The sequence below is a fragment of the Microcaecilia unicolor genome, chromosome 7 (genome assembly GCF_901765095.1).
Source record: "Microcaecilia unicolor chromosome 7, aMicUni1.1, whole genome shotgun sequence".
Classification (NCBI taxonomy): domain Eukaryota; kingdom Metazoa; phylum Chordata; class Amphibia; order Gymnophiona; family Siphonopidae; genus Microcaecilia; species Microcaecilia unicolor.
The window spans coordinates 28,991,719-29,019,239 of NC_044037.1; the positions used below are offsets into that span (position 1 = coordinate 28,991,719).

Here is a 27,521-nt window from a genome sequence, read left to right on the forward strand (position 1 = left end):
GCCGCTTCGCCAGGACGTCCTGCGAGGATGTTCTCAGGAAAACTTAGGCGCCTCTTTTGATTATGCCCTCCACCTTATTTTTGGCTTTGATTGTGTTTATTATTTTTGTTCTTCGCTTTATAAAACTTTCAATAAAGTGTGGAACTAAAAAAAAAAAGAGTTATTCTGTTATTGTCTCCATAATATAGGCTTATTCTACAAAATGGTGACTGTCTTATGACAAACTCATAGCTATAGGAACCATATTTAGTACATGAACACACAATCCAGCATTTAGCCTCATGTTGCAGCTGAGACAAAACAGTTTATCCTCTGCTGAAGTTTTTTCACCTCTCAGCATCATTTTCCCTGGCTGTCCAACTCCTGCTTTATAAAGTTGACAAGTGGGCTAGAAATGTGTATAGTAAATAAATAAATTTATTTATTTTCAGTTATAATTGCAATTAACCATCTCCATTCATGTCTCAGTACAGGTTGCCCATCAATCTTTGATTTTTAGCCAAGGCACATCCAAAGATTGTCCTAATCCAGGAATAAGTTCTTCAGACAGATAGAACAAGCACATCTAAGAACAGAAAAAAAAATACACATTTTTAAAAAGATGTTCTGTTAGTAGACTATGATGAAATTATAAAGCAGTACGAACCTGGAATGTTAATAAACTGATGATACAAGTTGAAGCCATGTGTAATAGACCTTAGGGAGCAGAACACATGGGTGTTGGGTGAACCATTTGAAACTCAAAATAGAGGGAAGGACTGGGTGGTAAATTCCCATTTAGCAGGGCCGTGCCAACACGGTAAGCGAGGTAAGCATAGCAGGAGGGCGCCATCCTCTGGGGGGCGCCCCGCCGCACCATGCTTACCTCGCCCTCTTCTCCCCAGATCCTTTTCCTTTTTTTTGTTTAAATTTACCTCTGTCCAGCGGTGTAGCATCAGTGAGAAGGAGGCAGCGCTCCCCCGCCCCGACGTGTCTACTAGTCTTCCCTTCGCTGTGTTCCGCCTTCTTCTGACGTCAGAAATGACGTCAGAAGAAGGCGGGACACTTAGCGAAGGGAAGAAGACTAGTAGACACGTCGGGGCGGGGGAGCGCTGCCTCCTTCTCACTGACGCTACGCTGCCGCCGGACAGAGGTAAATTTAAACAAAAAAAAAAAGGAAAAGGATCTGGGGAGAAGAGGGCGGGCAGTGTAGCGATCGTTTTTTGGGAGGGAGCAGCGCGGTGCCAACGGGGGGGGGGGGGGGGCGGCGGCGCGGTGCCAACGGGGGGGGGGGCGCTGGAGGTGCCAACTGCAGGGGGGCGCCGGAGACCCTAGGCACGGCCCTGCCATTTAGCATTTGAGATTTTTAGTGGGATGTTGTCTTTAATTTGCAGGATAATATGATGATTATGATTAACAGATTTATGTATCTTTTACCATAAAACAATATCTGGCCAATATTCAGCCAGTGACAGTCAGCATTTTTTAAACAATTACCATTACTGGCTAAGTGAGACCTGCATATACAATACTGGGACACATGTGGGAACTGACATTGAATATCTGGGCCTGACCGGATCCAAAGCAACCACACAGACTTATATGGGTCTTGGCTAACACTCAGCCAAGCACCTATATATGATATTTTTCATTAACGTCTCTAAAGGATCAGTCCATACTTGTGGGTTGTACCTATCTACCTGCAGGTGGAAACAGAGAGCAAATTAGAACTTTGCCACATAAAGTTGCTGTGCACTAGGTTCCATTCAGTATCTATCTCCAGCAGCAGTGGTGTAGCTATGGGTGGGCTATTCTTGGCTCAGGCCCACCCAGCGATGATGCTACACTGCCTTCTCTTTCTCCTCCGTGATGCCCCAGCATCTGCCCTCCTGTCACCAAACCCCTTCTCTCCCAGTGTACCCCAAAGGTGTCCTCGGCACCTGCTGCTTTCCACCTTCGCCGACCCACAGGCCTCCATCCACTGCGTCCCACCCTTGCTGACATCATTTCCTGTTTCCTTTTGTGCCGCATCATGGCAGATGGAAGCCTGTGGGGCCAGCGCAGGCAGCAAAAATGAACCACCGCAGGCGCTGTGGACGCTCAGAAGGCACACTGGGAAGGGACAGGGCCCAGCAACAGGAGGAAGATACTGGGATGCCACAGAGGAAAGACAGGAGAGATGTTGGATGCGGGTGAGTGAAAAAAAAAACTACATTTTTTTAACGGGGGGGGGGGGGGGGGGGGGGGGAGGCATGAAAGAGCCCATCCAAATTAACTCAAGGCCCATCCAAAATACTGGGTCTGGCTATGCCCCTGTCCAGCAGGCGGTAGAACCTCACTGTGCAGCTCTGTCTCAAGTTCCTGTGGTGGACTCCTGTTTACTTTCTGAGGTTTCAGTTGAGCTTCTGGGACAAAGGCTTTATATATTGGCCTTTTGGGTGTATACCCGGTGATGCCAGACCCTTGGGGGGGGGGGGGCAATCTATCATGTTCTTAAACAAACCATGGGTTACACTGAGTCAGTGGGGCTCCCAGTCTGTCTGCCAGCCTGTCACCTGACCCAGAAAAGTGCTTTTGAATACAAGGCCGATTGTTTTTTTATCCTTCTGCTTTTGTTTGCTTTTACTGTTTGTGCGGTAGGGTTGGCCTTTTTGTTTGCTCAGTTACTTTTATTTTTAGTTTAAATCTTTTTTATTAGAGAGGTGTGGTAGCCGTGTTAGTCCACTTTTAAAGATAATCAATAGAAACAGTGGCGTAGGAAGGGGGGGGCGGTCCGCCCCGGGTGCACGCGCTGGGGGGGTGTCGGCTCACTGGTTCCCTGCTCTTTCTGCCCCGGAACAGGTTACTTCCTGTTCCGGGGCAGACAAAGCAGGGAAGCAGCAGAGCCGACGCAGCTCCCAGTGACGTGCACTGGGGGCGGATCGGCCCTCCCACCTGCCCCCTGCTGAAAGGTAGGGTGCGTTTCGGGGGGAGGGGTGCGCTCCGGAGGGGGGGCACCATGCCCTGCACCCGGGGGGGGGGGTGCAGCGGCGACCCGCCCCCGGGTGTCAGGCACCCTTGCTACGGCACTGAATAGAAATAAAACATGGAAAAGAAAATAAGATGATCCCTTTTTTTATTGGACATAACTTAATACATTTCTTGATTAGCTTTCAAGGGTTACCCTTCTTCGTCAGATCGGAAATAAGCAAATGTTGGTAGATGACAGTATATATGAGTGAAACATCAAAGCATTTCAGTGACAGTCTATATGTATGGAGACAGGAGGGTGACAATTTTCAAGGCAATGACAGTATATCTGAGTGAAACATAAAGCATTTCAGTGACAGTCTAACAGGATGGGGGTGGATAGGTGAGAGTCAGGGAAACGGGAAGGTGACAGAGCAATACAATTTACAAAGCAATACAATTTTATGTTTTATAATGGGCTAGAAAACCCAGATCTTTGTTAAGTCCTGTCTGGTGGGTGTCAAAATATTTGATCATTCTGACTTCAAAGGTCTTACGTTCCTGTATTGTTTTAAAGTTCCCTTTCAGGATTCTTACCATGAAATCACTGGTACAAAACAATACAGGAGCGTAAGAGCTTTGAAAGCTAATCAAGAAATGTATTGTTATGTCCAATAAAAAAAGGGATCATCTTATTTTCTTTTCCATGTTTTATTTCTATTGATTATCTTTAAAAGTGGACTAACACGGCTACCACACCTCTCTAATAAAAAAGATTTAAACTAAAAATAAAAGTAACTGAACAAACAAAAAGGCCAACCCTACCGCACAAACAGTAAAAGCAAACAAAAGCAGAAGGATAAAAAAACAATCGGCCTTGTATTCAAAAGCACTTTTCTGGGTCAGGTGACAGGCTGGCAGACAGACTGGGATCCCCACTGACTCAGTGTAACCCATGGTTTGTTTAAGAACATGATACAGTGGGCCCCAGGGTAGCAGGTTATTAGGGGAGTAACTCAAGGACCTGGGAGGAGCTCAGAAGGGATAAAAAGGGAAACCCTGTGAGAAGGATTTTGTCTCTGGCAGTGTTGCCAGGTGGGCGGTTTTACCGCCCAATTGGGCGGTTTTCCGCGACCCGCCGGGGGAAATTTTTGCCCACGGCGGGTTGCGGTTTTTTGGCCTTCTTTTTTTTCTTTTCCGCAGTTTTTTCGGCCGCGGGGGCGGGGTTAGTGACATTTTGGGCGGGGTTAGTGACGTTCTGGGCGGGACCGATGACGGGGGAGGCGGGGGCCGATGACGGAGGAGGCGGGGCCGGTGACAGGGGAGGCGGGGCCGGTGACGGCGGGGGCAGGGTGATGACGCGGGGGGGGGGGTGTCAGGGGCGGGGTTTGAGTTTGGGTGGGTTTTGGGCTGTTTTTAGGCTGGATTGGGTGGGAAAAAATTTTTCCACCTGGCAACCCTGGTCTCTGGTTCTACCTTAATAAAGTAACTAGCTCTGGGTGTGGGAGTTAGGTGTTACTGTTAGTCCCTGGACCAGATGACCCATTGCAAGAGAAGGGGGAGTCCTGTAGCATTGTAACCAGCGGATTGATTATCTAGACAGTAAGCTGTTATATTGCATCGGCCATTAGAGGGGCCAGAAACTCAGCGAATTGGGGAATCCGACCATAACCGGGGCTCGACTGGAATTACAGTCTACCCCTGGCTGATAGCGAGACCTTTGGGATGGTAGCCCAAAGGGAGTTTTCAGTTACTGGAAGTCCAGCCCAGATGGTATTGAAGTACATCAGGAGTGTGAAATCCGCTCTGGGTTTTGACTGAGCTGCAGGTCAGGCATGAGGGTTAAGCACGTGTATTAGCCCAGAAATGTATTATTGCTTATGATCACCTGGAAAGCAATATGAGTTATAACTGAACTGTATGAAGACCAATGCAATGGAAACCATCAGTTAAGAATTTAATAAATGGTCCAGTTTCTTTTAATCCTCTGAGTGTCGTGTGGTTCCTGAGTGGATGAGCTGATGGGACCAGAGTGAGTAAGTGATAAAAACACGCAGTGCCTCTCGAGCCCCTTCCAACCCGGGATAGCAGGACTGGGTTACATCAGGGCTTAACATGGCAACAATCACATTAACAATCGCTTCTCCTCTCTTCAGCAGTCCTATCTTGTTAGGCCTCTACAGCGCTGTTTCCCAAGTCCAGTCCTGGAGTACCCCTTTGCCAGTCAGGTTTTCAGGATATCCACAATGATTATGCATGAACTTGATTTGCATAATCCACAATTCCAGGAACAACATGTATAGAATGTTTGTACATTTGGGAAGCTTGCCAGGTGCCCTTGGCCTGGATTGGCCACTGTCGTGGACAGGATGCTGGGCTCGATGGACCCTTGGTCTTTTCCCAGTGTGGCATTACTTATGTACTTATGCATATACTGCCTCCATTATATGCAAATCTTTTTCATGCATATTCATTGTGGATATCCTGACAACCTGACTGGCAAAGGGGTACTCCAGGACCGGACTTGGGAAACACTGCTCTACAGCAAAGTTCAAGTCACTTATGCCTAAATCCACGCCTGTCTCTAGTTAGGACACAAGTCTGAGTCCTCAGAAATAAAGAAATGCACTCCTTACTTTTGCAGTCTTCTGTTCCTTCTTTTGTAAACCCATGGGTGGTTACTCTTTACCTCCAGGTGCAAACCTTGGAAATAGGGCCACTCCTCACTTCCCTGGGTCTCCCCCACAGGTACTGCAGCCCAGCCAACACTTTTGGGAGAATTCTTTCACTTCCAGTTCTCCTTCTGGAAACCTCTGTACCAGGGGCGTAGCCAGACACCCAAGTTTGGGTGGGCCTGGACCCAAGGTGGGTGGGCATCACTCCGCCTTGTCCTACAAGTGATTTGGTTTCTCCCTCTCTCGCCTGCATGCCATATGGTCTTTCAAATATCCGCTCTCCCCCGTATACCTTTTAAATACCAGATTTTCACCGGCAGCAAAAAGTTGTTGGGAGTTTTTGGCTGGTGGGGCTTGGGGTCCCTGCCAGCCACATTATAGGTGTGCTGCTACTTGGTGGGCCTGAACCTAAAGTGGGTGGGCCTGGGCCCACCCCAGCCCACCCTTGGCTACGCCACTGCTCTGTACTCGGGCTCTTTCTCCTGGAGACCTCTTCCCTGGGAACCTCTCTGATCTCCTCTGCTCCAGGGCATTAACCACCTCCTGGCCTGAGCCCTGCCCCTGTCACTCAGTCTCTGACATGACAGATTAGCACCATCTGCTTTAAGGTGGCTTGATTGCAACATCAGTGAGGGAACGTTTTTAGGGACACCTGCCATTATACCACTTACTCCCTCACAACCTGCTACCCAGATAAGTGTTGCTGACTGGGGTAAGTCATCGATTTTTAGTCGTATTATCTAGATAATGTTGCTGGAAATCATTGCAGTATCCAGATAGTGCCGGGGGGGGGGGGGGGGCGCATCACCAAGGTAACTCTGTTGGTGATGATATTCACTTGCTAACCAGATAACTATCAGGATAAAATTAAGACAACAAAAAGATGGGCAGAATATTGCCATTATCTGGATATTCAGGGCCAACTTCTATTCGGATACCAGTGCTGAATATCAAGATTTGTTTCAGTCGCAGGGGTCAGCAATAAAAAAAGAAACAAAACAAAAAAACACCAACCTCCCTGGCTGACGATTGACCTAAATGATCAAGTCTTCAGATGCAGGTGGTCTACCAAAACATGTTGGGTGATTCATTTATGGATGATTAATTTATGGAGAATTGAATGCTTTCAGAGACTGGTATGTCAATGCATTTTTAAAATTGTGTATGCTTTTTCAATTTATTTTGATGTTTCTTATAATAAATGTATTTTATTCTAGCCCTTTTACTACTTATTTATTTTTTTATTGATTGGTAGTTTTTCTTTTTTTTTGATGGGAGATAGGTTTTTTTATTACGTGAACCACCCAAGTACGATCGGGTGTCTATTAAATCATTAAGTAATATTTGGTATTTAAAACATCAATACCTACCAATTTAGAATAGTATTCTCTCTGTTTTGAGTTACACAAAATCTTATGTTCGTGAATAGCACTTCTCCAATCAGTTTTAGTAGTCAAGGTCTTATTTTTATAACAAACTCGTTTCAATTTTCTACAATTTCATTTAGCTACTGCTAATTCAGCATCAAACCATTTATTGTTAGGTCGATCGTATTTAACTTTAACCCTTAATGGGGACAATAGCCTCTAAAGTGCCATTGCAAAGTAAATCCCAATATGCTATAAAGTCATAAGGGTCATCAAGGACCAATTAGCATCAACACATTTCCAAAAATGAGAAGAGCCACTTTTTCCCCTAGTACTAATCTTCACTGGGTTGGAAGGAACACAAAGGGATTTCCAATTTAAATTAAATTGGAGTAAAAAAATGATCTGACCATAATGATTCAGTCCAATGAATGTCAGAAACCAAAGACATCAATATTATCAAATATAGGTTTGGAAAATCACAATAAATCTAATTGGTGTTCCTTACAATGCATTAGAAATGGGCCAAGAACATAACAATTCAGTGCTGCTAGAAAAAGAATATAAATCTTTTTTTTTGTACTTTTTAAAATACTTTATTGATTTTATCGTAAGAGAGAAAGCAACAACAAGTAGTTGGTAGTTTTTCTTATTTGTTATTTACTATCATCATTGTTTGGATAGCAAAAAAAAACAAAGGGATAAAAAAAAAATCTCCCAGAATGCTATTTCCTTTAAACCAGTAGTAGTGTTACCAGTTTTTGGAAGCAGGAGTTCACCTTGTGCTGTTATGTGAATAAGTTTACCCAAAATGAGTGGAGGCACTCCTGGGGACAGGAAGGGGGTGAGGTTAGCACTGCATATAATTTTCCCTTATGCATATACTAACCTGTCATAATATTACCCTCTGAATGTTTCATTAAAAGTACCATGGATTTATTCATTAGCTAAGCTCTTAATAACACCCCTGATGGCAAAATCTACTAGTTGTATTATAAAGATTATTATCTTGCATGCCTGTATTAGCAAATGTGGCCTTGTAACCATTAGAATTGTCCAGTAACAACTGGACAGTCACAATGAATATTTATGAGAGAGATTTGCATGCAGTAAAGGTAGTGCATGCAGATCTCTCTCATGAATATTCATTGCGGATATCCTAAAAACCAGACTGGCTGTGGTGCCTCCAGGACCAGGTTTGGGATCCACTGACATTGTCCAGTCATTACAGATCATTCACGGCCCAAGGTCTCCTGTGTGCCTTTTACATGGTTCTTGTAAGCTGAGATTTTGTTTGCTACTTACATAAATTAGTCTTTCATTGTCTTCGGCGTCTTGAAATATATTGTGCAGACGTGGCTCCAGTTTGATCCTTTTTGTAACTATAAAAATGTAGAAAAATAGTTTTCAACAAACAATAAAACCTGGAGCATGTGGAGGGGCATTTTCGATATGATGTCTAAGTCAGACTTTGTCAGAAGAAATCCACCGAGAGACGGAGAACTCAGAGTGCCCCATGGTAAATACAACAGTACAACAAACAAAAAGTGGGGGAGCGACCAACGATACCAAAGACTGGAAGATGTATGTAGATAAAGGAGTTTATTGAAGCATGGAGACTCGATACAACTCCTTTATCTACATACATCTTCCAGTCAGACTTTGGACAATTTGTTCTAAATGTTCCAAATCTAAATAGAAAATATGATCATTTTCAAAACCACAAAACATCTTTTTTTTTTTTTTTTTTAGAAAATTCCGTTTGTAACAACGTTTTGTGCTCTGTGCGTTTATTTTTAATCAAGCCATTGGGGTATAGGAGGGGCCAGCATTTTTAGCACATTGGTCCCTCAGACATCCCAGGAGAGCAATGGGGCACCCTAGAGGGCACTGCTGTGGACTTCAGATAAATGCTCCCAGGTACACATCTCACCGTTGCTCCCTTATCTTGTCTGCTGAGCCCTTCAAAACCCACCACCCCCAACTGTACAGTACTAGAAGGCAGTGGCGTAGCCACAGGTGGGCCTGGGTGGGCCGGGGCCCACCCACTTAGGGCTCAGGCCCATCCAACAGTAGCACATAGTAATGAAAATGCTGCTCTCCACAATACTGGCACCTTCGCATGCTCAGTTTTCAGGGCATGCCTGCTGCAGACTACCAAGGTGGAGACTGGAGAGAAGCATTTTCCCACCAGCTGAGATATTTTTTTGATGTGGGGGTGAGGGAGAGAGCATTTGGTGCCCACCCACTTCTTGCCTAGGCCCACCCAAAATCTGCTGTCTGGCTACGCCCCTGGGTGAAGGGGGCACTTATACGTGGGTACGGTGAGTTTCTGGTGAGTTTTGGAGGGCTCATAGTTTCCACTGCAAGTGTAACAGGTAGAGGGAGGTACAGGCCTGGGTCTACCTGTCTACAGTGCACTGCACCCACCACTAGACTACTCCAGGGACCTGCATGCTGTTCTAATGGACCTGAGTATAACATCTGAGGCTGTCATAGAGGCTGGTGAGTTCTATTTTTATTCACATTTGGGGGGGGGGGGGGGGTTGGGGGGGGTCACTGACCATTGGGGGAGTAAAGGGGGGGGGTCATCCCTGAATCTCTCCAGTGGTCATCTAGGGCACTTTTTTTGTGTTTTATTCGTTAGAAAAGCAGGTCTAAGCCAAAACGTTGAAGTTTTCATCCTAGATGTTTTCGTTTTGTTCCATTATGGCTGTAAAATGTCCGAAGTGTTAGGTATGCCCTAAGCCCAACCTAATCCCGGCCTTCAAAATGTCCCTGACATGCGCCCTTGTGATTTGGATGCACTGCAAATGAAATGCATAGATAAACATCTCCTAACCAGGTTTTGAAAATACAGATTTGGACGTTTTGAGAAGAAATCCATCCAAATGGTGCTTTATGACATTTTTTGGACTTTTTCAATTTCAAAAATGAGTCCCTTAGGGTGTAATTCTTTAAAGGTCACCTAAAGTTAGATGCTAAAATGCTGGGCACTGAGTGCCAAATCTATATTGGTAATTACACATATAATTGCCATTATAGAATACTAGCATATGTCTGTATTTTAGCGCCTGACTTTAGTTGTAACATAGTAACATAGTAGATGATGGCAGAGAAAAAACCTGCACAGTCCATCCAGTCTGCCCAACAAGATAACTCATATGTGCTACTTTTTGTGTATACCTGACCTTGATTAGAATCTGCCATTGTCACGGCACAGATCGTAGAAGTCTGCCCAGCACTAGCCCCGCCTCCCAACCACCAGCCCCCCACCCCCCACCCCGCCGGCTCTGCCACCCAATCTCCACTAAGCTTCTGAGGATCCACTCCTTGTGAACAGGATTCCTTATGCCATGTGAAAGGCTGGTATAAAGTCTTGTGCATTCTATAACCTCAGCACAAAAGTGCTAGGCACATCACTGACCTTTCCAAGCCCCTCCCATGTCCACATCCCCCTAGCAGTTGTGTGCTAACTGCAAATTAGTGCCAACTAATCCCAATTATTGGTTGTTAGTGCCAATTAGCACCTAATTGAACAATTAAGTTATGTGCATAACTGCCATAATTCTATAACCTGAATGTACAATTTTATGCACTAAGCGTGAAAACGTGGGTGCAAGATTATAGAATTAGGATTATAGAATACTTACCTTCCTAGCAGAGTATCATAAAATGCAATGCACAGGAAGTCCAGGACAGAGTGAAGGGACTGAAAGGCGACAGTAGGAAGCAGACAGGTTCAGGAATCAACAGCCAAAAGACCAAGCAGAACAGAATTACTAGAGAGGCAAGAGAAAAAGAAATGTAAGACAAGCAGGAAAGATGAGTTTCTAGCTGAGATTTGGACACAGAAAGTCAGTCACATGACTGGAGATAAGGAGGTTAGGAAGAAAATGCTTTTCTGAAACAAGTCTGGTTTTCAGCATAATCAAACTGTACAAATTGCTGATTCTTAGGCCAAATGCATCAGGGACTGTCTCTCTCTATGTCAGGTGTTCAGCGCTGCGAGCATCTAGTAGCGTTATACAAATGTTAATAATAATGAATATTGATTGTGGAATCGCAAAACTCAGACCATGCTGCAGCACTGAATTTGCCAGACCCAGGCTGGAGGGTGAGTTAGTAAGAAGACAGAAACAGGGGTGTGGGACCTAGTGACATTTTCCCCTTTGTGTATTTTTCTCCTCCCACCCCCACCCCAAGACACGTGCTGTCAGCATTAGAACCCTGCTACTCTTGAGGGCATAGTAGGCCATATCCTTCAAGACTAACCCTCACTGCTCTTCTTTGGCTAGTAGGAGTTGCCACAGGTGCAATAGTTGCCTTTCCTCTGCACTTGAGCTTGATGGGTCACTCTAGCATGTGTCCAAGCTCTGCTGACCCCAGTTGAACAGGAAATGGAATGCAAGTCACTCATGATATAGCCAGAGCCATGCAGTCTCCACCTATGACACTTTCGCTTTGATTGTTTGAGAAATGTCTCATCCTTCCACTTAATCCAGTGACCTCTGAGTGCTGGTCATGGAAGGAGCTCAGATTTTCCAGCTCACACCACTACTCCCTGTTCAAAGTGAGTAAGGGAAAAGGTACTGAAAAACAAGGCAGCATTTTTGTAGACCAGGATTTTGGTCTGTTGGTACCCTTTTTCTCATTGGGTTAGCAGAAGGCTTTCAATGGGATGGATCATTGGTATCTTATGGGGAATTTGTAGGCATTTGGCTTTGGTTTCCATTTAATGGGTCATCATCTCTTATATGCCCAAACAGAGTGCCTAGTCAGGATGAATTGGTCCTTGGCCGTGCCTATGACATTCTGTCAGGGAGTACACTATGGGGTTCATTTTCAAAGCGCTTAGACTTACAAAGTTCCATAGGTTACTATTCAACTTTGTAAGTCTAAGTACTTTGAAAATATGCCTCCAGGTGTGCATCTCTTCTGAACAACTTTATGCAACAGTTGTCTGATGTGCAGGTGGCTCACTGGGTTGGAATTGCAGGAGTCCAATTTCTAGGTCAACTCGGCCTATGCTGATGACATGCAGCTCATGGGCTCATGATCCTATTCACCTGGAGAGATTAGGGACTAGCTGTGGGTTTATTCTGCTGCATCCTCAGCCAAGACCAACTGGGCTGAACGCTCTGGCCTTCTACTAGGGCCATAGTGGATAGATAAGCTTTCTACCCAGTTTGAGAATGTTTCCTGCAAAAGGGAATCCTAAGTATTTATGGGTCTTGTCTTGGGGGCCACAGCCCCTCTGAACTGAGAGAACTTGTGGAGAAAGCGGAAGCTTCTCTGCGGACAGGTCTGCTGCATCTGATGTACTTCTGAAGGAGGCTCGTGGTGACAAACCAGCTGGTGGCTAGCATTCTGCCATCTGACTGCCCTGAGCCCCGCATCATGGTTCAATGCAGGGTCACAGAGAAGGTTACTAGACTTCTTTTTGGCCAACAAAAGGCACTAGGTTTTTGTGGGAGATCCTGAGGCTCCCATTTGGAAAGATGGCAGACAATGTGTCTGAGAAGTCGGGACGTAGCTTCTCTCTGCAGAAGTTTCTGTTTGCTTTCCCTCCTCTTCTATGGCACATCCTTACAGCTTTCTTTATCCATCAAGCACATGACTGGCAGTTTTCTTCACTTCCAAGAGTGAGTATGCTGGTGGTCTCTTGAAGTTACCAGATTTCTGATGGGAACTTTTTAGGGCTTGGAGTTTGGTCATCATATTGCACTTAGACAAGCCTCTTTTCTGCAGGCTTGCTTTGGGGGCCAGGCTCTGCTTGGCCAGCATGATAACAGTCCATGTCTTAGGAGCCTCAAAAATAGGGACACAGTTCCTTTAGTCATACACCTTTATAAAATAAGACCCCCCATAACTGGTGTGTTCAGTGCTTAGGTCTGGAGCACCGGGACATACATTGTAGCCTCTGCCTGCTGAGTCCAGTGTGAAAAACGTTATGGTTCTGCATTGACATTGGTGTAGCGGAACCTGCATCGATGTTGGCATCAACATCAGGTGCACCAATACAATATCAAGAAGGTTCGACTCAGTACCGAGACTGCATAAGGACTCCACATTGTCTTTGTCGGTACCACATGCATTGAGGGAACTGCAGCATAAAAAACCTAAGAAGCATTGCCATCATTCTCCCTTCTGGCACTCTGCTAACACCTCCCCTGCATCGACATCCTCGATGCGTGGGAAGCATCCATGTCTCAGTGACTGCTCTCTTCTCCAACTAATTTCTCATTGAGAGCCTTCAAGGTTTTCGAGATCTCCTATGCCTCTACAGGCTATAACTCAGGCTGTGTCCACACTGCTTTCTCAGCTGGTACTGACACAGGAGGAAATCTGGGCTATGTTCAAGAGGAGCTCTCAGAGCTACTGCATTTGCAGTCTATACAAGCTTACAGGGTGTTTGCACCAGCCTCAGCCCAGCTCATCAATACATCGGAGAGACAGTCGCGGGAGAGGTCCTGCACCCTGGCTCAGCGTTCATCATCAGGGGAAGCATGAACTTGACCAACGCATGTGTCTACATCCGTAGAGGAACTTTCTTCAACCTCAGAGACTCATCTGCCTTGACACACCTCGATACAGAGCCGATGCTCTAGTCAACACTCTCTTCCACGTCAGACTCAGACCTCTCCTTGGAGACAGATAAGGACCCACAGAACCTCTCAGCTGAGAAGTCCTATGACATCCCATATGATCCTTATCTGCTATTTGAGAAACGTAGGTCTCCTCCAGAAAGTATATCCTGTCCTGGCTTTGTCCGCAAGATGGCCCAAGCCATACTTTTCAAATTGGACACAGAGAAAGAACCTCGTTTAGAACTCTGAGGTTCTAGATTATGACTCTCCTAGAGAAGGAATCACTGTTCCACTTCATACAATCATGAGGAATACTCTGATCAAAATCTGGGAGACTGCACTGACCAAGTTGTTCCAAATAAAATTGATAATAGCATACAGAAATGCACTGGGATTGAGAAAACTCAGTTACCCCATCATTCCTTAGTTACGGAATCTTCTTTGAAACGCACTTGCAGTGCAAGATCTCATGCTTCTGCTCCTCCAGGCAGAGAAGCTAGAACATTAGACTCTTTTGGCAGAAAAACATTTTAGGCTTCAATACTAACCAATCATATATTGGATTATCAACTTTATTCCACAATTTATTTAAAGTTTGTAATACAGAGTACTCTCTCCTTTGCAGATGTCCTTCCTCCTGAAAAGGCTGATGAGTTCCTCAAGCTTCACAGGAAACTTCTAGATTGTTGTAAATATATGGCAAGGCAAGCCTTTGATGTTTCTTCTTGCATTTCCACTATAGGCGTTGCAATATGGCGTTTTTCCTGGCTCAGGGTCTCAGACCTCAAATCTGCTGTCCAAGAGCATCTAGCAGATGTCCCTTGTCATGGAGATAACTGGTTTGGTGAAGACGTTGAGGAAGTGGCCAACCTAATTAAAAAGTATACAGATACTATTAAAACTCTATCCAGGCCATAGACTTCAGCCTTTTATAGAAGGTTTGCAGGAGGTTTTCGATGCTCAAATTACTATACATCTAAGCGATGTTACACTCCCACTCCTTCTCCACCTCAAAGAACTATGTCCCAACACTCACATCCGTGGCAGCAGCAGGGACAGAAATCACAGACTCCTTCTCAGTCTAAACAACAACTCAGTTTTTGACTCCTTCCTAGAGAGCATTGCCACCATCCAGGTGTCCGTGCCAAGCAACCTACTGGCAGGAGGCACACATTCTCTTTCAACAGAGGTGGCCTCTCATAACCTCAGACCGTTGGGTGCTACATATCATACAGAATGGTTACAGTCTGATTGGGAAAAAAGACCTCCTGACCATCCAAGAGAGTCTCATTTTAACTTCCTCTAAATGACAGTACTTCGAGAGGAGCTCTCTGTCCTCCTCTGGCAGAATTCAATAGAACCAGTTTCTCTGCTGGAGAAGAGTTGAGAGTTTTACTCCAAGTACTTTCTCATACCAAAAAAAATGGGGGGAGTATAATCAATTCTTGACCAGCGAGATTTAAACAAATTCCTTCTGAAAGAAAAATTTTGCATGGTTTCCCTGGGACCACTTCTCCCCATGATCCAACTCAATGACTGGCTTTACTCTCTGGATCTCAAAGAGGCATACACTCACATGCCTATCCTCCTTGCCCACAGAAAGTTTCTGCACTTCCACTGTGGAACTCATCATTATCAATACAAGATCTTACCATTTGGCTTGGCTTCTGTGCCTCAGGTCTTCACAAAATGCCTGATAGTAGTAGCTGCAACACTTCACAGGTGGGGAATACAAATCTTCCCCTATCTCAACTACTGGTTAATCAAGGCAGCTTCCCGGGAGGTGGCACAGACTTCAGTTCTGTTCACCATAAGGCTCCTAGAACTCCTTGAATTTGTGATAAATTTCCCCAAATCACATTCAACCTGTTCAGACCTTAGAGTTCATCAGGGCTGTCCTGGACACTACTCAGAGTTCAGCATTCCTCCCTCAACCAAGAGCAGACAATATAATGCATCTCTTCGCTCAGATTTCCAAATGGTATCTGCTTGTCAGATGCTCTGCCTCCTAGGTCACATGGCAGGTACAGTCCATGAAACAGCATTTGCTCGACTCCACTTCCGAATTCCTCAGTGGACATTCTCCTGTCAGTGGTCCCAAGCCACAAGATTGCTCTCAACCCGTATTCGAGTTACTCCACAGCCACGACACTCTCTACAGTGGTGGATGGTTTCCCAGAATCTTGCCCATGGACTTCCGTTTCAGCCCCTTCCACATCACAAAGTTCTCACCATGGATGCATCCATGGTAAGTTGGTGTGCTCACCTCAATGGTCTCCATAAACAGGGTTCTTAGTCCTCACAGAAGTAACTACATCCATACCAATCTCCTGGAATTGTGAGCAGTCAGGAATGCCCTCAAAACTTTCCAAGACCACATATTCAACCAAATAATACTCATTCGCACCGACAACCAGGTTGTGATGTATTACCTCAACAAACAGGGAGGAACAGGTTCTTACCACCTCTCTCGACAATGATCCAGATATGGACTTGGGCAGCTTCTCAAAACATCTCTATAAGAGCTGTTTACCTAGCCGGCAAACAGAATGCTGTGGCAGACAAATTAAGCAGAGTCCTTCAGCCTCACGAATGGTCATTGAGCATGCCAACAGCTTGTCGAATATTCCAACAGTGAGGAACCCTAGGAACAGACCTGTTTGCTTCTCCTGAGAACAACAAGCTACCTCACTTTTGTTCCAGCCTCTGTACTCCCAATCATGTAGCCCCAGATGCCTTTTTGCTCCACTGGGGTATGAATCTTCTATATGCCTTCCCCCACTGCATCTCATAGGGAAAACAACGTCCAGAGGACCATGGTCCTAATTGCACTCTAGTGGACACGTCAAATTTGGTTCCCTCTTCTCCTAGAGTTATCATCCAAGGAACCACTGAGGTTAGATCCTTTTCCAACCCTAATAACACAGAACGTGGGATCCCGCCTCCATTCAAACCCCCATGCTCTATTCCTGATGGCTTGGTGTTTGATTACTTTGAATTATGTTCTTTAAACCTTCTAGAAAAAGTCTCTAGAATATTATTAGCTTCTAGGAAACTTTCTGCACAGAAGTGTTACCATTTCAAGTGGAAAATATTTTCCCTCTAGTGTACAGCCAGAGTACTCGACTCTCGTAGGTGCTCTCCTCTCACCCTTACGGAGTACCTCCTCCAACTTTCTAATTCTGGCCTCCTAACTAACTTGGTCAGAGAACACTTGAGTGCCATTAGCATTTTTCACTCTAGTGTAAATAAACTAATTTCCGTTCATCCTTTGATAGTTAGATTCATGAAAGGTTTATTTCATACCAAACCTATCAAACCACTTCCAGTGGCGTGGGATCTCAGTGCCATCCTCACAGCTCTCATTAAACCTCCATTTGAACAACTTCATTCCTGTTTTCTGAAGTTCCTCACATATAAGGTAGAGTTCTTAATAGCACTTACTTCTGCCACAAGAGTCAACCAACTTCAAGCCCTTGTGGCAGATCCACCTTACACCAGGTTCAAGCACAACAGGGTTTTATTTATTTATTTATTTATTTATTGCATTTGTATCCCACATTTTCCCACCTATTTGCAGGCTCAATGTGGCTCCAAACCTACCCCAAATACCTCCCTCAAGTGGTATCGGAGTTCCACCTCAATCAGTCCATTGTACTTCCTGTCTTCTTCCCTAAACTACACTCTAATCCTAGAGAAGCAGTACTGCATACCTTAGACTAGGAGTGTAGCCAGACCTCGCGGTGGGAGGGGGCCAGAGCCCGAGTTGGGGGGGCACATTTTAGTCACCACCCCGCCGTACCCCACAGCAGCAAATACCTTTGCTGGCGGAGGTCCCCAACCCCCGCCAGCCGAAGCCTTCTTCAGCACCGGTCTCCTCACCTCCCCCCTGCTGCTCCTCCTGCCTCGTCACTCCCCCCCCCCCCCCGCCACACCCCACAGCAACAAATACCTTTGCTGGCGGTGGGGAGGGGAGCGGTGGAGGGGGAGGCGAGGAGACTGGTGCTGAAGAAGGCTACGTCTGGTGGGGGTTAGGGACCCCCACCAGTAAAAACAGGGGCCCGGATGAAATCTGGGGGGCCCATGCCCCTGTGGCCCCACCTAGCTACACCACTGCCTTAGACTGAAAGCATGCTCTAGTGTATTACCTGGAGTGTACAAAACCTCATAGGAAGTCCTCCCAGCTTCTTGTATCCTTTGACCCTAACAGATTAGGGATTCCCATCACCAAACCTACTATCTCCTACATGTACACTCAAGCTGGTATGACTTTTCAAAGCCATGTCACTGCTCACAATGTAAGAGCCACTGCAGTTTCAGTAGCCCATTTCTGCTGTGCCTCCATTGAAAAAATTTGCAAGGCGGCTACTTGGTCTTCCATTCACACTTTCACTGCTCACTACTGTCTGAAGCAGCATTCTAGGTGGGCTAGCCGGTTTAGACACTACTACTACTTAGCATTTCTATAGCGCTGCTAGGGTTACGCAGCGCTGTACAAGTTTAGCATGGGAAGGACAGTCCCTTCTCAAGAGAGCTTACAATCTAAAGGTTATAAACTATGTAGTCAGTGGAGGTGACATGAATGGGGAAGGTGGTTAGGCGCCAAAAGCAAGGGAGAAGAGATGGGCTTTGAGTAAGGACTTGAAGATGGGCAGGGAGGGCGCATGGCGTATGGGCTCGGGCAGTCCTGCAGAATCCTTTTACTACTTAAAAGTTAACTCTGCCCTCCAGCCCTTTTTTTTTTTCCAACCAGGCTCACTATCTACTTAATTGCCAAGATTCATTTATATTCTGAGCCTGGTAGCTAGTGAGTCCCACATGTGAGACTATTATGTCTGATTGTCCTCAGAGAAAGTAACAGGGCCGCCATCGCCCCCCTTGCCCCCCCTGCTCGGGCAGCCACTGCTCCCTTATTTTCCTGTGTCTACTGTTCTCTTCCCTTGGTCTGTCACTCTTGCTGTTCCTGTGTGCTGGGACCCGGGTTATGGCATTAACACAGTCACCTGGGTCCTGACACACAGGAACAGGAGAGAGACAGATCCGAGCGCTGGGCCTGAGGAATCTTCCCCCCCCCCCCCCCCCTCCACCTCTGGGCAGCCCTGAGTAGCAGGCGTTCTCCAAGGACAGCAAGAATATATTCTCACATCTTTTCCGCCTCCCTTTGGAGTTGTCTTTTTAACTTTAGCACTGTACTGCTGGTCCCATGCTTGAGTGTCGGGCGGGAAGCCATCCGTGTATGTGCAGTGGGGGTGTAGAATTGTAAATAAAAAACACCAGCCTGTGCTCAATTCAACAAGGAGGCTCGCAAGCAGCGTTGTTCTTTTAAAACAGGATTCAGCAACTAAGAGGGAAACAGTGGCGTAGCTAGGGTAGTTGACACCCGGGGACGGTCATTTTTTAACACCCCCCCCCCCCCAAATCCAGTACTAGGCATACCGAGAATACAAAACACTCAGGACCTATAGCGCAATTCTACCATACCATAAGCAGTCATTTCTACGAGTCACACAAGGAAAAGGAAAGCATCTTAAACACTACAGTGAGCACTAGAACATCAATTCACCTATTGTAAAACGAAAACAGACAGATTAGTACAGATCATCAATCCTGCACAGTCAATGCCAACTGAAAGCCATGTCTTTTTCACAAACACAGATACATCCTAATCCACTATAGAATAAGTAATCATAAACTTTCTATTTAGACAAAAATTAAACTGAACCCCCGATGCCAGACTCTGCATACAATGCAACACCACAGAAACAGAAAATGTCCCCTAGTACTGTGCAAAATATAAAGACAGCAGATGTAAATTTGAAAAAAACTAACAAATACCAATCACCACTTTACAAATTAACAAATAGAAATAAAACAAATACAGAAAATAAAATACCATTTTATTGGACTAATACATTTAGCTTTCAGAGGCCAAAACCTCCTTCCTCAGGTAAATACAGTATAGTGCTGTTATAGTATCCTATCCTGACCTGAGGAAGGGAGTTTTGTTCTCTGAAAGTTAAGTCAAAATATATTAAAAATTAGTCCAATAAAATGATTACCTTATTTATATGTTCTATTTATAAACATTTATTAACACATAAACACAGATACAATACTATACCCTAAAGCAAAAAAATTTAAAAAAATATATTTTATTTACAGTTTGTTGTCTCTGGTTTCTGCTTTCCTCATCTTCTTTTCACTGTCTTCCTTCCATCCAGCATCTGTCTTCGCTCTTTCTCTGAAATCCAGTGTCTGCCCTCTCTAATGTCCCTTCCATCCAGTGTCTGCCTTCTCTCTCTGCCCCTTCCATCCACCATCTGCCCTCTTTCTCTCTCCCCCTTCCACCCACCATCTGCCCTCTTTCTCTCTGCCCCTTCGATCCGTCTGCCCTCCCTCTCCCATCCATCCAGGGTCTGCCCTCCCTCACGCTCCCCCCCTTCCATCCAGGGTCTGTCCCCTCTCTCTGCCCCCTCTTTTCAGCCCCCTCTTTCCACCTGCACCTAGTTCCAGTTCCAGCCCACATCTCCCACCTGCCACCCTTTTCAGCCCCACTATCCCACCAGTCCCCAGCCCTTTTCTCCCAGCCCCCAGCCACTTCTCCCTGTCCCCTTTTCAGCCCCTAGTTTCAACCCCAGCCCTTTTCTCTCACCCGTCCCGAGCTTCAGCCCCAGCCAGTTCTCCCTGTCCCCTTTAAAGCCCCCAGTCCCCACAGTTTCAGCCCTTGCCCCTTTTCAGCCCCCAGTTCCACCCCTTCTCCCATGAGCACTTCCCTCCCCAGTCCCCTTCTCCCCTCTGAGCACCCCCACCCTCTCCAATCCCCTTCTCCCCTCTGAGCACCCCTCCTCTGAACTCCCCCACCCCCTCTCCAATCCCCATTCTCCCCTCTGAGCACCCCCACCCTCTCCAATCCCCATTCTCCCCTCTGAGGACCCTCACCCTCTCCAATCCCCTTCTCCCATCTGAGCACCCCTCCTCTGAACTCCCCCACCCCCTCTCCAATCCCCATTCTCCCCTCTGAGCACCCCCACCCTCTCCAATCCCCATTCTCCCCTCTGAGCACCCCCACCCTCTCCAATCCCCATTCTCCCCTCTGAGGACCCTCACCCTCTCCAATCCCCTTCTCCCATCTGAGCACCCCTCCTCTGAACTCCCCCACCCCCTCTCCAATCCCCATTCTCCCCTCTGAACTCCCCCCCTGACCTAGTCCCGTCCCCCCTCCATTGAAGCCACAGAGCCCTCTTCTCCTGCCACCGCCTGCCTTTTTCTTTTTTTTTTTTAAATCCGTGCAGCCACGTAGGCAGCGCTTCGACTCTGCCCTGTGTGTGCTGCTGTGAAAGAAGTAAATCGCCAGCGCTGGCTTCGGGCCTTCCCTCGATGTCCCGCCCTCTTGTGAGGTAACTTCCTATTTCCTCGAGGGCGGGACATCGAGGGAAGCCCCGAAGCCAGTGCTCTGACGATTTACTTCTTTCACAGCACACGCAGGGCAGACGCGAAGCGCTGCCTGCGTGGCTGCACGGATTTAAAAACAAAAAAAAAACGGCAGGCAGTGGCAGGAGAGAGACGCGACGGAGCACCCCCCACCCGCGGACACCCGGGGCGGACCGCCCCCACCGCCCCGCCCTTGCTACGCCACTGGAGGGAAATGAAAGCTGTGGTAAATGGCAATCTTCTACACACCTTGATAACGTCCCTCCTAAACTCCTTCCCCAAAAGCTTACAATTTAAGTGGGTACCTGAGGCAAAGGAAGGTAAAATGCCAGCAAAAGTGATCCTGCTGAGGAGTGTCTCTGATTTTGCCTTCATTCTTTCCTTCATATCCAAAGTCTGCTCTAGGCCGGCAGCTGCAGGCCTTTCATTGCACCACAAAATCTCCCTCAGTTTATCCACATAGGATGCCAACTTGCTTTCACTAAGGTATTCATCACATTTTTCCTCAAGAAATTTTTCTACTTTCCTGAAAAAAAAAAAAAAAGTTCAAGTTTAGTCAGAAATGAATCATTAGTGCAGCCTTTGCTTTCCAGCACTCTCAAGAGAGCCCGAGACTCTTTGGAGGAACATGCTAACTTTCTGGAATAAACTTCTTTGCCCCACAATGCTGGGGTGTGGTCTTTATTCTTTAAAGGCATAATGTTAGTGCTTTAAGCTGGAAAAGTGCAAGGGAGGTCACCAGTACGGGAAGAGCATTTAGCATGTGCAACCTGACAAAGGAAAACCACTTTTCAGAAATAGTTATTAATGTGTGTTGTAGTAAACAGGGGCGTAGCCAGACAACCAATTTTGGATGGGCCTGGGCCAAAGATGGGTGGGCAGAAGAACCCCACCCCATCCCACAGGTGATTTGGTCTCTCCTTCTCGCGCCTGCATGCCATATGGTCTCTCAAATATCCCCCCTCTCCTGCACACCTTTTATATAGCAGATTTTCACTGGCAGTAAGCAGCAACTAATACACAGTATTCATGTTGGCCCCATATCCTTCCCACTGATGCAGCTTCCTGTTTCTGCATAGGCGGGAATATGTCAGAGAGGAAGGCTTTGTGGCCGGTTTGAGCAGTATGTATCAGTTGCTGCTTCCTGCAGGCGAAGATCTGCTATTTATAAGGTATGCAGGAGGGACAGTTCTTGGGAGTTTTCAGCTTGGGAATCTCTGCCAGCCACATCATAGGTGTGCTGCTACTGGTGGGCCTGAGCTCAAAGTGGGTGGGCCTGGGCCCGGGCCCACTCAAGCCCACCCTTGGCTACGCCACTGGTAGTAAAAGTCATAAAGCTGTAGCCAAGAAATTAGGGAGTATCATTTCGCTTGAGTAAACAGTGCTAACTCACCTGCTTGGTCTTTTCGTAATCACCCTTACTGATGCTGCTAGCCTGCTTAGTGATCCTGTTACAAATGATTCTGAAATAAAAGTTTTATGTCAGTATGAAAACTAATTTGTTGTGAATATTTTTTTATTCATTCCAACTCAACTGTAGCTGTACTAGGGGCGTAGCCAGACCTTACGGTGGGAGTGGGCCAGAGCCCGAGGGGCATATTTTGAGTTCCGCCCCGCCGCCCCCCCCCCCCCCCACCATCTCACCACCTCTCCTTGACCCCCCCTGCTGCCGCAGCCGCCGCCTCACCTTCTCGCCCCGCCTCGCCGCTTCCCCTCGCAAACAAATACCTTTGCTGGCAGGGGTCCCCAACCCCCGCCAACCGAAGCCTTCTTCAGCACCGGTCTCCGGCGTAGCTGCGTTTGCTACCCTGCTCTTCTTGCTCCTCCTGTCCTGTGCACGCTGACGCTCCTTCTCAGTTTCACGTAAAAGAGTGTCAGCGTGCACAGGAGGAACAAGAAGAAAGAAGAGCAGGGCAAAACAGGGGCCCAGATGAAATTTGCGGGGGCTCAGGCCCCCATGGCCCCCCCATAGCTACGCCCCTGATTTCTTGAGCCACCCCAGTGGAGCTAGAGGTTTGTCTACGGTGTCAGATACCCTTGGGTGGGCCGTGCACAGGGACCGCCTGTTGGGGATATGGAGAGATGCTTGACTATGTACAGATCCACTGCAAGGTCCCATCAGCATAAGCTATAAGGTGCTGAAAAAGCTGGGTCATATGCGAAAAACAGTGGCTCATTGGTAGGGCTGGTCCTGTTTACACAAATATCTAAGGAAAAAGGAGGCCCTCAAAACTTCAGGCCTCCTGTTATATACCAAAAAAACAATTGTTTTCTCCTTGCCTGGTTACCCTAGTAAAATCAGGGGCTGAAATTCTGTCTCCCCTCCCCCCACGGGGTTTAGACTGTTTTATACAAGTCCATAGGGTGGCAAGGTTTCATTAGGAAAGTCTAACTTATACAATGTTCATCAGCTAGGCAGTGACGATCCTAGGTCGGCTGCCACCCAGGGCGGATCGCCGATGAGCACCCCCTACCGGGTGCAGCATGACACACACCCCCCTCCAGCGCAATTACACCCTCCCCCGGTGCATCAACCCCCTCCCCCCCACACCCCGGGTGCATTTTTAGCTGCTGAGAGCAACCCCGCGGCTCTCAGCTCCGCTGGCTCCCTGCTCCCTCTGCCCCAGAACAGGAAGTAAACTTCCGGGAACCAGCGGAGCCGACAGGTGCGTGGCTGCTCTCTGCACCTCTCCAGCAGCGTGCAACCGAGGCACACCGCCCCCACCGCCCTGCCCTTGGTACGCCGCTGCAGCTAGGTAATTCTGATTAGGGAAACTTGATTAGTAGGAAAGACTTGTAATATTTTTGTGTGACAATTGTTATTGTAATTATTGTATTTTTATTAGTCATACACTGCTTTGGGTAACTTATTCAGTAAGGCAGTATAAAAATCATAATAAATAAAAAGAAAAAAAGTAATCATGTTAAGTAAAAAAATTTTTTCCACAACATGCAAAGAGACACAAAAAGACCATATAAAAAATGAAACCATCCCAGAGAAGATAGACATAACCAGTGGCGTACCAAGGGGGGGACGGTGGGGGCGGTCCGCCCCGGGTGCACGCCACTGGGGGGGTGCCGCACGTGCCTGTCCTTCGTTTGTTCCACGCTCCCTCTGCCCCGGAACAGGTTACTTCCTGTTCCGGGACAGAGGGAGCATGGAACGAATGAAGGCCAGGCGTGCGCGGCAACCCCCCCCCCCCAGCGGCATGCACCCGGGGGGGGGGGTTCTTTTCCCGGAGAGGGGTCGCGCTGCATCCGGGGGGGGCGCTGCACCCGGGGGGGGCGGGGCACATCGGCGATCCGCCCCGGGTGTCAGCCCCCCCTAGGAACGCCACTGGACATAACAGCCACATAGGGGCACAGTTATCAATGTGGACTTGTGAGGGAGTCTATAGGATACGGCCACTTCCGCTTAAGGATACTCCCTCACTGTGTCAGAACCACCTTAAGTTCCATAGTCCCTCCCAAAATGACAAAGGAGGGGTGGAGCCACAAGAGCAGGAACTAGGAAGTATAAAAGCTAGGGGAATAGCCAGGTTATGGAGTCCCCAGTCTCACCTGCCTGCCCTCGGCTCCGTCCGCCACCGGGCCCCCTGCATTAAAATCGGCAGCACCTCAGCTGAGCTCCGTTTGGAAAGGCAGATCGCCTCCCTTCGGGCCTTCCCTCACTGTGTCCCGCCCTCATCTGATGTAACTTCCGGTTACACAGGGAGGGCCCGGAGGGAAGGGAAGCGATCTGCCTTTCCAAATGGAGCTCAGCTGAGGCGCTGCTGATTTTAATGCAGGGGGCCCAGTGGCGGACGGAGCAGAGGGCAGGCAGATGAGTCCAAGGACTGCAGCACCGGTGGCCTGACCCTGGCGCCGGGCCCCCCTTGGATGCCCGGGCCCGTTTGTCCCTCCTGTCCCCCCCTCGGCGGCCCTGGCAACTGCAACTGTCAGGTGGGCCAAGTTTGACTTGGAAACCTACAGCTATCTTTGACCCTGATAGATGAAGGCTGGTCCAGGCAAACTGCTAACAACTGTACTGGAACTCTGGGGAGACAGAAAGCCCAACAGTGTATGCTGCATGCTGTGGCCCTGCAGGATCAAGCCACAAAAGGACTAGTGTGTGTTTTCTTTTCTTCCCTATCTGTGAATTCAACTTAACACTTCAAAATATATGTTATTTTGTTCATCTTAACCCGCTGTGTGGCTCCGGTTTCTCCTGGTCCTAGGCCATCCTCATTAACTTTATCACAGGGTGTCATGTAATGCCTTAGAATTACTCCTAGCACCCATCTGGAGGGTCTGGTCCAGCACTGCCCAGGCCCACCTGCACCTGTGTATGTGTCCCTACACTGGCATACCCTCCACCCACCTGCTGGGTCTCGCTTGCCTCTGGACAAGTTCTCCTACCCACAAGTTATTCCCATGGTGGTTTCTAAGGGCACTGGGGCCACAATCCTAGGGGTCCCACAGTTCCCAGAAACAGCCACAGACAAAGAACACAAACTGCCAGGATTCTTATTCAGTCCAGGTCAACAGAGCTAACAAACTAATAAGTTTATTATATAAAAAAATAGAACAGCGAATGGTAAAAGTTTAAAACAGCAAACAGTAACAGGTATAGCAACAAGGTTTTGGTGTTAAACCTAGCTGAACACTTTTTACTTCCCAAGTAGTACCTGGGGAGGTCAGGAAAAAGAAACTGCTCAAAGGAATTGAACAGGGCCTCAGCGCAGAGGTCTACTCCCTCCACACTCCCAACTGAGACTGAAGAGTTCTAGCACATTTTGGGCTAGGCTTTTGGCTTCAGGGTCAATCAGGGTACAGAGCATTAGTACTAAGGATGTTTGACCAATGACACTGCAGGTTACTTTTCCATTTTGGGGGAATGTTGCTAAAAAGATTCTGTTACAGCTGTAATGCAGAGGTCAAACACTACCAGCTAGCCAACCAAGGGAAATACCCTGAAGGGAAAAAGAGTCATAGGGCAGCAATACAAATCAGAAAGCCCCCCCTGTTCCGCCACACAGGGCTACTATTAAAATGGATTATTTTACCACCAACTCATTCTATTGTAGGACAGGGGTAAACAGTAAAATAACTACTTAATGGTAGTCCATGTTGATAACTCTCCCCCCCCCCCCCCTCCTTAATAAAACAGTTACAGAGAGACATATCCGTTCTGCAGGGCACATCCTCAGGCTACAAATCGCCCATCCCAAAGTGGCTATGGAATGGACACCAGAAGGAGTCAAAAGAGGAAGGGGGGTCAACCCTATATTACATGGCAAAGCACTTTCAACAGGACCTAAGGACATTTGAACGAAGCACAAATCATCACACAAAACGGCAACAATTGGAAATTGCTAGCTGCCCAATGCTCCAAAAAAAGCAAGAGGAACTAAGACAAAAGGGACAGGGCTGGGGAATGATGGAACCAGGAAGCAGTGGCGTACCAAGGGGAGGTCGGTGGGGGCGGTCCGCTCCGGGTGCACGCCGCTGGGGGGGGGGTGCTGCGCGCCAGTCAGTGTCGTTCGTTTCCATGCATGGAAACGAACGACGCTGACCGGCGCGCGGCACCCCCCCCCCCCCAGCGGCGTGCACCCGGGGGTGAGGGGGTTCTTTCGCAGGGGTGGGGGGGGTGTCCTTTCACCGGCGGGGGTCGCACTGCACGGGGGTGGGGGGGGCACATCGGCAAGCCGCCCCGGGTGTCAGCGCCCCTAGGAACGCCACTGCCAGGAAGAATGCACAAGGATTTCATTTTGAAACTTCTGTGCATGGATTACAGTACAGACCACATCTGCAAATCATTCCCTCTTTGAAACGTCACTTGTATGCTCACAGAAATTGAAAAAGGCTGCCGCTGTGCTGTTTACTTGAAGACAGTACACATACCTTTACATATTTCTTTAAGAAATCTCTGAACAGCCATAGTCAAGGGCTGTGGATGGTCTTTCAGGTTGTTCAGAACCATCTTCACGTCTTCTATTTTGCCTATACTTTGACTTGGAGATTTTTCGTCATCATTTGTGAGGCTTCTGAAGACTGGTCCTTCATCTTCACTCTTCCTAGTCAGACCACGTTTAGCAGGGCTGCTTGAAGTCCCAGGGGACTTGAGGTGAGGGCGCTTCCTAACACGAGGTTTGGTATATCCTGGTTCAAAGCTGGCAGCGGCCAGTTCTGCGGGAACTTCGTATTTCTCTGAAGAGTTTGTATGTTGGCGGTGATCTTCCATTGGAGAGCGATATTTTGAACCATTCGCCACAGCTGCATCTGTCTTGCACTGTGGGTCAAAAATAAAAATGTACCTGTTTAATATTTTATAAGTCATTTGCTAAAAAATTTACATAAGGGATTTATTGCTGCAAACAAATATGCATAATTACAGGGTAACAGTATATCTGGGAACAATTAAGTACAGTTTCAAATAGTTTCACCTGTGAAGGATCCCTCCGCTCCTCTCAGGAAAACTCTGGCCTCCGGCCCAAGTTTTCTATATGATATTTCACTTAGGTACAACTCCCTGTAATCCTCCAGGTGTA

The 27,521-nt window shown here is 47.4% G+C and overlaps 1 protein-coding gene across 2 annotated transcripts in view; it reads right to left on the reverse strand.

Annotated features, from left to right (window-relative positions):
- Positions 1–455: 455 nt before the first annotated feature.
- Positions 456–27,521, reverse strand: part of LOC115474261 — a 71,899-nt gene continuing 44,833 nt past the window's right edge. For both annotated transcript variants that reach the window (XM_030209657.1, XM_030209655.1), the window contains exons 12-16: positions 26,875–27,262; positions 22,385–22,454; positions 21,297–21,517; positions 8,276–8,352; positions 456–565 (exon numbers count right to left, since the gene is read on the reverse strand). In XM_030209657.1, the coding sequence (XP_030065517.1) occupies positions 482–565; positions 8,276–8,352; positions 21,297–21,517; positions 22,385–22,454; positions 26,875–27,262 (840 nt within the window). In that variant the 3' untranslated portion in view covers positions 456–481. The remainder of the gene's footprint in view (positions 566–8,275; positions 8,353–21,296; positions 21,518–22,384; positions 22,455–26,874; positions 27,263–27,521) is intronic.